The sequence below is a fragment of the Anser brachyrhynchus genome (genome assembly GCF_964034855.1).
Source record: "Anser brachyrhynchus genome assembly, chromosome: 4".
Classification (NCBI taxonomy): domain Eukaryota; kingdom Metazoa; phylum Chordata; class Aves; order Anseriformes; family Anatidae; genus Anser; species Anser brachyrhynchus.
Window position 1 is genome coordinate 17,172,064 of NC_137698.1, and position 12,697 is coordinate 17,184,760.

The window sequence follows — 12,697 nt, forward strand, 5'->3', positions numbered from 1 at the left end:
TTTGGAATTTTAATATCCTTTTATTTAAAAATTGTAACGTATCTGTCAAAACAGCATAGCAACAGAGCTCTAAATATGATGGCATTCATACTGTATTCTGCCATGATACATCAATGAGCCTATTTTGTGGAAAGGCAACAAGTTCGAAAGTTAACTACACCACTCAGGGGTGCGAGCTGTGACAGGCTGCCAGAACACAAGGCTGAGGGCAGCACAGGGATACCAAAGAACTGCCCAAAGCCAGCTGAGAGCAGATAAGCAAAAGTGGACGCATAACAGTCCAAAGATAAAAGTGATCTGTTCTTTTTCTCCCCACAAGCCGCTGTTGAGGTTTACACTTCCAAGTCCCATTCCCTCAAGGGACCTAAAGGGCTATGACTTACTAAAAGACTAAGTGACTTGCTGAGCACTCACAAAAACCTTTCCACATGCCACCTGCATTGCAGTTCAGTATTTTTTGCCGATATTCTTCCTTCACCATTAACAGGAGACACACGCTCATCCAGTGCAGCCAGACAACAGGCCCAGTTTAACACCCAGAAGTCTGGGGGAAGAGAGCATGGAGGGAAAAGGAACCTAACACAAGTTCACACATGCTGCTGAGCAGAGCGAGGGTTTCAAAGGAACAGTTAGGAACATTTACACATTTAAATTTCTTGCACATTTTTTTCGTGGATATTTTTGCCAAGGCAAAGGTGCTTTCCAATACAGAGCAGGTAGCCCACCAAAATATACCAAATTCAGCAGCTATCTGCTTTTGTCACCACTCATTTAAAAAGAACCCCCCCCTTGTGAGGGCAGTAGTTAAAACAAAAGAAAGCCCAGCCTCCTCTGAAATACTCCAGAGCAGCTTCTGCCCAACACACACTGACAACCACTATTTCTTTCTGAGCAGCCTGCCAAGACCTGGCCCTAAGCCAGGAAGTCAGCATTTTGAGAGCTCTTTCGCATGCAAGAAATCCAGCAGCAATGGCTGCGAGAGCTCTGTCCTCGGACTGGACCCAAGCCACTTCCCACCACAGTCCAGTGGCTAACATGAGAGTAAGAGGTCCTCCTCTCTTCTCCAGAGACCGCGTGGTGTTAGCACCTGGAGACTTGGGTGGGTTGTTCCCACTGTGTCAGCCACCTGCATCAAGAGGAGAAAAGCAGGATGATGCAGGCAAACAAAAACACGGAGGTATTCCCTGGTGACAGGCTTCCTTTACTTTTATTCATTACAAGCTGTGCACTTCCTAAAGCTGTGCACTTACACCTTTGTGTTTCACAGATGAAACAGCTTTAGTAAGGTTCCTTTTTCCCCACTTATATTATCAGGATTGCGTCTTCTTTCTTCCTAGTAGCATTAAGCCAGCACATCACATGCATGTATGTGCCAAATACGCTCACCTAGATTAAGAGCACGTGCAGTACTTGTGCACAAGACTAAAAACACATTTCAGAGTTAGCAGTTGCTCCTCTGCCTCAAAGAGGAAACACCAAAGCCCAAACTATAAAATTATGATGCACGGATTGCACCTTCACATTAACAGTCTTGCCATGACAAGCCCATCTATGCAGGACACAAGGTTCCAATGAAGCCAGCAAGATTTTGGAGCACAGCCTCTGAGGAGCCTTTCAGAGCACCTTGCCTCCTTCCCCCCCCTTCTCCTCCCCAACTTCTGCTCCCTTTGCAAGGTGCAATTGTTCCGTCCAGCCTCAGGGAGATCACCAAGAGTAAAAACCCTCAGCAAACCGCTGGAGTTCTTGCTTTCAAGAGACATGAGAGAAACTTTGTTATATACAAGATTCCCTGGAAGAAGCTGAGCAACAAGAGGTAACAATATCTCAACAAACAAACAAACAGAAAAGAACAGAAACAAAAACAAAAAACACCAACCCCACAACCTTTTCTTTGATTTTTTTTTTGCAGACAAAACCACTTTGAGAACTGCTCAACAGCTACAGTAATAAACTTAGATCAAGTTAAATTGCATGACATCATTATTAAGCAGCTATTTCCCTTTTTGTTACTCTACCAGCTTCAACTCCCAGATTAACGAGTGAATTAATTTCCAACACCCGTGCCCTGCACTTCAGCCCAAAAAATGATTTACCTGCCCCAGCCCGTTTCAGTATCTGTAAAGAAAGCTGCATGCGGTCCTCAGTAAGCAGTCTTCACACCCAGAGTGTGAAATGTAAAATAATTTTCCCATCACACCTCCCAGCTAGTTAACTGTTTCTGAAACAACCCATTTGAAAGACACCAGGAGGCTCTCCTGTAGAAATTAAAGCCTACCTTTTAAAGGCAAGTGTGATCTTCTCTGTAATGCTAGTGCTCAACTCTAGGGAAACCGGCTTCTGATGCATCAGGCATCGAGTTCCCTGACATCTGTCAATTGGGAAAGAAATTTTTCAAATTCCAATTGTAGTATCATATAGGGAGAACAACAAGAAACCACCTTCTAGGTACATATGCAATGCCAACACACAACTGTTCTTCGATCAAATCAGACTTCAAAAGATTATGCCAAGAATACACCTTTTTTCCCTCCAGTACAGTCTGCCAAACCTCAACTGGAAGCAAGGTTGCCAAAGTGGCAGCAGACTAGGGAATTACACAGCTCCCACAGCATTTCAGCGTTACTGGGGAAGTAACCTCTAAGAGTTGCAAATACTTCCCTTCTCTTCCCTTCTTTCTCTCCCTATGCCTGACTCCCACACTTTCTCCCTCCCTACTGCACTCATCCCCTCAATGTATAGCACAGTCAGAACAATTCTGCTCAAAACACGTTCTTCCTGTTTTTCCTTCAATTTTGGAAAATTGGGTTTACTTCCACCTCGACCCAGCCAGATGAAATTGCAACAATTCACATTGCCAGTAAAAACCACAGTATTTAGTTAACCTCAGAGAGAAAAGCAGAGCCCCATGTTTCATCTGTGACCCTTCTCCTTCCCCCCCAGCTCAAGGCCTCCGATGTTTCTACTTAAACACTTGAGAAACCAAGACAAGTTTTGCTTCTGTTAAGAGCCAGGCAGAAACCTTGTGGGTCACACTGTTCAGAAAATCTGAACCAAAGAAAAACACAGCACCAACAATTATTTTATTCCTTTTTTACCTGCTGTGAGGCCAGACTTGGGTTATGGAGATCAATAGCAGCAAGGTAGGGGACCCGTGACTCTGAAACTGTTTTATTTTCCTTTTTGGGATATCTGGGATGCCATGCTGCAAAATACAACCAATGCATACAGTGTTAAAGAAGCCAGAGCTGACTGTTGTAATGCAGACTGCCTTCTGCCACTGATTTAGGATCAAGGTTTTATGCAGAGGACATTAAAGCTCATACCTTCCACTCCTCTCAGTTCAGGGAGATGATTTAGTTCTGGCAAACGCACATCTGCCTTGGAGAATTCCCATTTTTTCTTATTTGCCTGAAGGATGTTCTTGTCATTAGAAACCTGAAATGAATTCTAAGTGCCAGCTTGTGCAGAATATAAAAAACAAAGCTATTTTCAAGTTTCAAACTTAAAATTTATCAACACAGCGTTATCCTGCTGTAGTTGGAACTTGCACAGTAGTAAAATAAAAGAGTATGCCCTGTGTTTAAAGGAATTCATTCTGATTAAATGTAATTTACACATTAAAGACCAACACAATGGCCACAACAGAACAAACAAACAAACAAACAACAACAACAAAAACAATGTTGATCATCTAAATGAGACCGCTTTCAAAGAGACAAAATACAATGGAGAATGGCTCAGATTAGTTCTCTGGAAACAGTCAAATATTCCAGCTAATATGGAAAAATATTATCTAGGAAGTGAGTGCAATGGAGAACTTTGTATATCACTTGATTTCATTAGCAACTTCACATGCATTTGTGACCTGATTAAACGAAGCCCTGAAAAAGTTAAATCAAAATCCTAAGCTCTGCTTCAGCAGTGCAGCACGCAGGGTCCACTCTTTCTGTCCAGGAAAGATGTCATAGATATATTCCACGGCTCCAGGTATATAATCCAGGTATCCTGTGTTGGACTGCTCCCTCCCTTCCTTTAAAAAAAAAGTCCTCTAACATAAAACGTGTTTCAGATAAGATAATATTAACAAAGGATAGTGGATGACACAACTGTTGGAAAAAAGGGCTGAAGAACACCGTATTTCTAGTTGAGAGTTATGGTGAAGGCTGCAACAGAAGGAATTCTAGACAATACAGCACATACTTCAGAATTTTATTTTTTACTTAGTCAAGGGGGAAAGACACAACTTACCGATGTCAAGCTTACACTATAATGGCCTGCTGGAGAACGCTTCCTTTGCTTTAGAAATGGGTTCAAGTATTTTTTACTCTTTTCATCAACTCTGTAATGAAAAATGACCCAAACTTTGTGTTAACCAGGGTAACATGGTAAATATAAATACAAACAAATGCAAGACACCCAGAACCACTGACATTAAAAAGTAAGCGAAAAGGCCCGACGGGATAACACTCTCCATGGGCCCAGCTAACAAAAACGTTTCATCCAAAGGACTCAGAGAAAGGCCAGTATCACAGCTGCTGGCAAGCTGTTGCTGTCCAGCAGTGCTTTGCCAAATGCAGAAACACAGAGACCCCCTGGCTGCGTGGACCCTCACAGCTGCTCGAGGTGAAGCCAGGCTTTCTAACCCATGTACAACCCTCCTCCCAAGAGCTGCTCCTAGCTGCATCCTGTCCCAAACCCCCTTCTCGCACTCCCACATCATCCCCTTGCACTTCCCTCAGCACACTGCAGCTTCTCAGCAGCAGGGTCAATAGACACAAGCTTCTCCAGCTCTGCTCCCATACCTGTAGTTATGGTTTCCAGGCACAGGCCCCATCCCAGCCATAGTGGGAGAAATGTTCTGGTTGATGGGAGGAATAACTATGCCTGTGTTCTTGGCATAGTCCAAGCTGCTGCTGGAATCTTTTAGGCTGGTTTGAGGGCCTATTTTAAATGGGTTGATTGCACTGTCATACAGGGAGCTGTGGTTGGAAGATCGCTCTGCTTTCTCTCCATCAGCTTTAGAGCACTTCACTTTGAACAGCTTTGCATCACTGCTCTTTGGGTCAATGTTGAAATCCTGTTTGGGAAGATAAGCATCGTACTTCTTTTATAGTTATGTTTAAAAAGTAACTTAGAGCTGCGCATGCAGGAAAAAGTCAAAAGCCTAAACCTGCACAACTCTGCAAGGATCTGATGGAGATGGCATTGTTTTTAGTAGTGAGATAGAAAACCTGTTTGCCATTAAACTTGGAAGGAGGAAACTTGTCAGGGTTCCAGCACCCTCTGTAAATAAGTCACCTTGGAATGTAATCGGAAGTGATGGAGGAAGAACAGCCGTATCATGTGTCACTTCCAAAGAAATAAGAACCAAGCCCAATGTCACCTCAATGTCACTCTGAAGCCTCTAGTCCTTTGTATCTGATTGAAAGCAACATATGCAGTTTTGGAGACGGGACTTTAACACAGGTAAACAGACGCATACAAATATGTTTTGCTCATCCAACATGACTTACACTTTCTAACTGATTCTCCCTTCAGCTCTGTATTTGCCAGTAACTGCATCGCGATGCATTTTACTGACAAGGGACTGACCAAATTGCCACCTGGACACTGTCCAGCCAAGCACCAGAGCAACTCGTAGCAGCCAGTCAGCACCAAAGGCACAGAATTTCTGTGCAACAGCCTGAAGGCTGTACTGCACCGAGCATCAGAGCTACAGGGGCACAGGACTGCTGTGATGTCTTTAACTGAACGACTAAGTCTTCAGCACTGTTTAGACTTACAGTGACTTACAGAGGTGAGCTTCTCTGGCACATCGGTTATTTAGTCTTTTTTTTTTAATGAAATGTAAAATTACGCTTATATTTTTGCTATGCAATTAAACTGCAGCACATACTTATATACTGATTTTAAAAGACAAAAAAAATACAGGTTTGGAAAACAAAGATCGACTAACCTGGACACCAAGCATCTTTCTTTCTTCTAAAGCATCATCTTTATCCTTTCTGCTGATTTTTGATTTTTTTTGTAATTGATGGTCTCTGGCATCTTTCTGAATCTTTAATTTAAGCTCCTGAGCAAATCTATATTACATATCATGTAAAGGGGAAGGGAGGGGGAGAGAAAAGGCTTCTGTTAATCTAAATATCATTAGTTAGTGCTCAGCCCAGGCTGTTGTTATAGCCATCCAAGTAATCAAACAAACCTTGTCTTTTTAAGTAATGAGAAGCCAACTGAATACAATTTATCCATTAAAATAAATAAAGTCTTACACATGCACACTTTCCACATCACAGTAATAAAGGAGGTTGTATCCCAGTCTGGTATAGATGCGGACACTAAATACACTGCCAGACAACACTACCCACTACGCAAAATGCTGTGACACTGGGCGCACACTGATGAATTAATGTTGTGACAAGTGTGACAAGGTAATGTGGTAAACATGCTACTGCGCTGTGTTCCCATTCAACTCTTCTCCCATTTTTCAGGAAGGCTAAAACCAAACAAAACCAAAACACTGGGCAACTGTCAGCTCCGCAAAATCAGCATGCGATCTTCAAGCACAACTGCTTAATTTCCTTTTAATCTTGTCCTATTTTGAGCAAGAAATGAACTGTTTACCTTTCAGCAAATCCATCCTCGTTAAAGAAATCGCACTGCAAGAGTTCAGCACAAGACGGTCTTTCGTCTGGGTCAATCTGCAAACACCTCTGTCAAACCAATGTAAACATTAGAAGGAAGATACTTCGGAAATGAAACAAAAGCTTTAATATTTCCAAATGAAGTCAAGAAAAACAGCTGCGAAGCTCCCACTTCTGGGGTCTCTTATGCTGAGATAGGCCCAAGAGACATACACACTTTTTCCACCAAGAAAAATTTAGTATTTGCCGGCTACATCCATTCTAATCACTAGGGTTCACAAAGACTGATTGCACAGGTAATACCTGCCACACAAATAGATCCCAGTAAAACTCTCTTGTTTTCAACCACATTTGTTTGGGTGAAGCTTTAGAAACTGTTTTGCTCATGAGGCATTTCAAACACAACCAAGAGTTTTTTAGGTTATTTTAGTGACCCAGCATATCAATGCTCCAGTTCATTGTGTGAAAGAAGAAAAAATCTTCAGGATCAATTACAAGTTGTATGCTTCCTAGCTCCCACACAGTAGACACACAGCTCAAAAGCAAGGTGCGTGTTTGGATGTCATCCCACCCAGGCCTATTTGCTTGCAGCGCCTCCACCAGCCTGTGGAGAGGGTTGCCAGAAAACGCTGTATCCACACAGCTCTGCTAGCAAGGAAAATGTAAGGAGCTGTGTACGATCCACAGAAGAGGTGCAAGGCATGCTACAAGCCTCCCTCAGAGGGTGTGCAGTGATCCTTTTGGCTCTGGGATGACTGACCCATCATGCAGGACAGCAACTGAAGCACCTTTATGGTCCTCACTGACCTGCCAACCCAAGCAGTTCATCATTGCATGGGTAGTTGAAAGCAAGCCAGATTAACAGAGCTAGCCCTTTCTGCAGGCTGCATTCAGTTCCCCAAGGCAAGGGACAAGTAAACAGAGAACTGTTTGTATTAAATTCTAGACAGAACCTCTCCAAGGAACTTCCAAAATGGTCAGTTACGTACCTTGGCTAAATTCAGCACTGTAGCAGAGAGCTTGGGGTATCGTCTGTCCAGAGATTCAGCCTCCTTCACTTCAGGCAACCTCATGCCAGCAAAGTGGGGGTTTTTATAGAATAACTCTTGGTGTCTTAGAATTAAATTACCTGGAATCAAACAACCAAAGCAACCACATGGAAGAAATGCAGTCCTACAGAATGTTCAAGAGGCCAAAATACTGGATCAGCATTACTGAAAGGGCTACAATGTAGGTCACTCTCTTTCCACTCATGCACCATGACTTGATGCCATCTGTACTCACAAGCTTCTAGCCCCCCTTCATAAAAGACGCTATGAAATCATGCTCTCAGAAACAGTTCAGCACACACCAAAGTCTCTTCCCACACCCTCTTCTCCCATCAAGACTTATTGAACCCCTTTGTTAGTGAGCAGGCACTAGCAGCCTGACAGGCTGTTCTCACCCAGGCACTTGGTGATATGGTAGAGCTGGTCAATGTCTGAATCTCCGGGGAACAGGGGCTCTCCTGTGAGCATTTCCGTTACCAGACAGCCAATAGCCCACACATCCACAGCCCTGGAAGAAAAACATCCCAGCTCAGCACGGCTTCATTCCTCTCTCGAAGCTAAAGGCCGAGCTGGGCCAGCACCCAGCAAGTCTTATGCAGGTTAGGAGCCCCAAGGGCAGCTTTGGCCCCATAAACAGCAAGACGGCTGTTTTCCAAGCTTACAAGTGCTCTGACGAATGCCAAGGATTCAGCTCCTGAAGCAGGCAAACACTAGAAGAAGCCTGACCAATCTGAAATCAATTTCCAAACCCCAGTGCTTTAAACATTCCAGTGCAATGTAATACATAAGATTTTTGCCCTTTGGAGACCACAAAGGTAAGCCCATTTTCTTTCTGCCAGGGCACTCACCAGAAATGAACTTTAGGGACATAAAGAGCTGGACAAACAGGCCTGTGAAAGGTAGTTTAATTTCTGACATGTTTTTGCAGCACTGGAGAACCAGGCAAGAAAAATCTCATTCCTTCCACCTCCTCCCTCCTGAAATGTCTGTCTCATATCGTCTAGAGGGACTTCTCTGCCTCCCATCCAGCACTCCAGCTGTGCAGGGGGGAAGCAGCCTTCTCTTCTACTAGCACTGGCAACCAACAAGTTCCTACAGACAACAGACTAGGAACGTGGCTGGCTCAGTTGCTCCTCTCCTCCTGAGCAAGGAAAGCCTAGCACTGGCAGTAGTTAGCTCCAGAGAGGAGGAGAAAAGAGAAAAGCTTCAGCATTTACAAGCAAGTAACCAGCATTCCTTTAACCTGTTTGCCAAGCAAGAGTCCTCTGCCTCCCCCCGGAGCAGAGCACCCCCCAGTCCCACAGCCCTTCTGCGGCCTCCCTGCCCATCTCCTACCTGCCGTACTTGGTATCCCCCACCAGCAGCTCTGGGGCTCGGTACCATCGGGTTGCCACGTAGTCCGTGTAAGCTTCCCCAGAAGCTGCCAATGTGCGAGCAAAACCGAAGTCACACAGTTTTACAACTCCCGACTGGGAGACTAGTATGTTCTCCGGCTTAATATCCCGATGTATTATCTGCACAGAGAAAAGCAAGTCAAGACAAATCATTTCCCCATGCTAAAATGACTGGCCCACCAGAAACAGTAGCTTTATCACATCCAGGTAAAAAAATTACATTTCTGCAGGCATGGGAAATGCACAGAGTTTATTTATCAAGCGCCAACTCAAGTGCACAGGTGAACACAAAACCTCCAGGTTTTGTACAGAATTGTTAATTTTATGTGCCTCTCTGCATGTATTTACCATAGATATTTTACAGTCACACTTTATTATACTTTAAAATCACAAGTTTAAAAGTTGTAAGTATTGCATACCCTGCAGTTGAACGTGAAGAGTATTTTAGGAACACATGTGAGACAGCTTCTCCAAACATAAGAATAAATATATACATACATACATCATAGTTACAAGAACACGATTAAATTGGCAAACCTATGTTACAAATCAGTCAAAAAGAAAAACCTAAAAATGTTGAAGAAAAAAAAAATAAAGCTTCTGAAAGAGAGACCATATCCCTCTGCCAGAGGAAAGTCAGCCTTCAGTGAGGTGACACCAGCATTTGAATCCTCTGGACCCTTCCTTTGAAGGACTCTCACAGGTCAGTCACTGACAGACTACTGGATTAGCTGATGTCAAGCTCTGACAGCTAGTGTGAAACTCAGTCAGGCCCTTCTGCTCAACTTCCATCTTCCAGCCCAAGCTCTATTTCTCTAAGTTTTAATAAGTACCAAATACACATCTCTGTATCTCTCCATTCGAAGTTAAGTGCAGAACACACTTCTCATGCATACTTACGTTATGGCTGTGACAAAATGCTACTCCTCTTAAAATCTGAAATAAGTATTTCCGAACCCTGCTGTAGTCTAGTCCATTTGGAAATGCCTCAAGATCATCAAGCACTGTGTGATCCACGAATTCAAATACCAGATACCACCGTTTCTTCTTTTTACACACTTCCAGCAGGTTCACGAGATTCTCATGCCTGAGTTGCTGTTATAAAACAGGAAATATTTAGTGAGAGCATAAAAACATGTAATGAGTAAACTAAGACCAGACACTTTTAACTACAGCCCAGCAGATGCATTGCCCTAGAGTGCTCTTCCTGTCCTAGCACCCACATTCGTTTGTTCTTAAAATCAGCTCGCCGACAGGCTTTATTTTGCCACTTTTTAAGGTAACTTGGAGGACTTCCACCACCTCCTATATGCAGACACCTGTATTTGGAACCCAGAAATAAATAAAATACTGGCTAAGGGCATTGCTTTTTGCTGCAAACAGCTCAAGGAGCAATAAACAGAGCTTGTTGCTGTAATGTTGGGCTGTGTCTGAGACTCAAACTTATTTATGAGACATTCTCACAAAGGTGGCCAAGTAACTCTACGCTACCCTGCCAGCTGCCTCAAAGCAAAGTACAAGGTTCAACGCCAGCTACTCCTTCCAGATGGGATTCAAAGCACCCAAAGAATTGATGAAGACAGTTGTCAATGTTTTGTTTTAGAAAACTTTTTGCCTCTCTCAATAACCCAAAGCAGATTCATCTCTTTTCTCCCATATTTCCAATAAGTTTTGCTTTTCTTCTCTTTCATTCCTTTCTCTAGGAATTCCTTTCAAAAATCTCTTAAATCCCCATTTCAAATAGTTCCCAAACCAGTTGCAATACCTCTGTTCTACCTAGCTGCCAGTTCATCACCAACTACTTAATATCTGTATCTTAATTTTTCTTATAAGACCGTTCAAAGACTTTTCTTTTTCGCTCCTACCATACCCAAAGCACTTCTGTTGGCACTGCCAGCACATTTACAATAAGCAAGGTGGCAGAATACAAGTACACTGAATGGATAAAGTTCAGCATTCTTACCTAAAATACTCCAGTTAACAATTAAACAGCTTTGATTAAACTGTCTCTAGTGGATTCTGAGTGAAAAGTGACAAGCCAAGGATTTGAAGATTTTTGTCTTTTATTTATTTATTATTATGCAGAGGGAAAAGCTGCAGATCTCAGGGACCACGACCAAGGAAGATGCAAAAGGACCGCAGACCGATTTCTCAGGAGGTCTGAAAGATGAAGATTTTGTAAAATGATGCTCAGTTAGAAATCGAGAGTGGGGGGCTGGTTTTTGTACCTTTTTGATCTGAACGCAGTACCTGAGTTTGCTCGTTATGTATTGACACCTCCCAACCCAGCATCCCTGCCTGGGCAGGTCTGCGTGGGTGAAGATGCAGGAGGATCTCTGGGTGCAGGAGCTGAGCTGCTCTGCACAAGCACTGCCCTGACCGCTGAGCCAAATCTAGCCAGGCTCTGCCCTCCCTGGCCGGCATCCCCAGGTCAGTTTTTTCCAGCACCAAGACTCGGACTCTGGCAGCTGCAAGATCGAGTGCTGTCCTATGGGCACTTCTCCACAGTGTCGTCGACATGACTGGAGGTAGGGCAAAACGCTACCAGCTTTGCCAGGGGCAAATAACAGCTGAGGTGCTAAGATCTGGCAAACACTTGTGATTTAAAAGACCAGTAAAATGTAGGCTCAGTGGAGCAACTTAACAATAAGAGGGAGAGACTGTAGCTCCCATCCTGGGGCTCAGCAGCGACCGGTTCCTCTATGCCCTTTGTGGTCACATCCATGTCCACGCAGAGGGGTGCTGCGCTAGGGAGGACTGCTGCACAGGTCATCAGCAGGTGAACTGCTTTTACAGATGCTGTCATATTCTTAATACTGCGTTTCAGAATCAAGTTCAAAGAAGCTGCAGCAATTCAATCCTCTCAGCTGTTTCCTCAAGCTTTCTTCTCAAGAATAATTTACTCCCTGCACAGGGGATCTGAAGAGATTTTGTTGTTTTCAGTAAAGATTAAATTTCTGCCCAAACTCCAGAACAGAAAAAATAAATAAATAAAATAAAAGGTTCACAGGGAATGAGCAAGTGAAGAAACTACAAGATTAAATCTCTTGATATTTATTCTCACTGTGAGAGGCCATTTACTGAGCTATATATGGAAAAGTCCCCCTTGCTAAGTTCCCATTTACCCAGGAAAACAAGTTAATTTCCAACACACCTGGGAGGTGGTACGTGCTTTGACTCAGTAACTAAGCGAGGCGTGCCAGCAGACCAGGTACAATCCAGACTCATGCAGACTTGCTGTAAGCGTTTGAGGGACTATGCTTTGAGCTGCTGGCTGCATCTCAAGCTCCAGCAACTACAATACTATTAACTCTAAGCATCTGCATCTCTTGCAGCAATGGCAGAGATGACTTTCTCCCCTCCTCAGCACAGGGACTGGAGTCTGGCGGACTTGGGAAGAGACTCCTGTGGAAGCCAAGTGGAATGGTAGCAGGCTGGCACACATCCCCACCTCCAGCACACCCCACATTCTGAGGAGAAGCCTAGATATACCCCGACTGTAATCAGACTCTTTCATTTCTTCACCAAAAGAATTTCTTCAGCCATGTCCTAACACTTAACACTTCCATGTGTGCCCTCGCACAGGGACAGACACTTTTCTGTGCACACT

The 12,697-nt window shown here is 43.7% G+C and overlaps 1 protein-coding gene across 4 annotated transcripts in view; it reads right to left on the reverse strand.

Annotated features, from left to right (window-relative positions):
* CDKL2 (cyclin dependent kinase like 2) overlaps window positions 1–12,697 on the reverse strand; it is a 21,561-nt gene continuing 8,864 nt past the window's right edge. For 2 of the 4 annotated variants that reach the window (XM_080590406.1, XM_080590403.1), the window contains 12 exons: window positions 9,988–10,182; window positions 9,029–9,207; window positions 8,089–8,201; window positions 7,634–7,773; window positions 6,625–6,713; window positions 5,957–6,083; window positions 4,803–5,077; window positions 4,249–4,339; window positions 3,324–3,435; window positions 3,096–3,202; window positions 2,276–2,368; window positions 1–1,126 (listed from right to left, as the gene is read on the reverse strand). In XM_080590406.1, coding sequence (XP_080446532.1) covers window positions 2,309–2,368; window positions 3,096–3,202; window positions 3,324–3,435; window positions 4,249–4,339; window positions 4,803–5,077; window positions 5,957–6,083; window positions 6,625–6,713; window positions 7,634–7,773; window positions 8,089–8,201; window positions 9,029–9,207; window positions 9,988–10,182 — 1,488 coding nt within the window. In that variant the 3' untranslated portion in view covers window positions 1–1,126; window positions 2,276–2,308. The other 2 variants (XM_080590405.1, XM_080590404.1) reach the window with 2 other exon arrangements.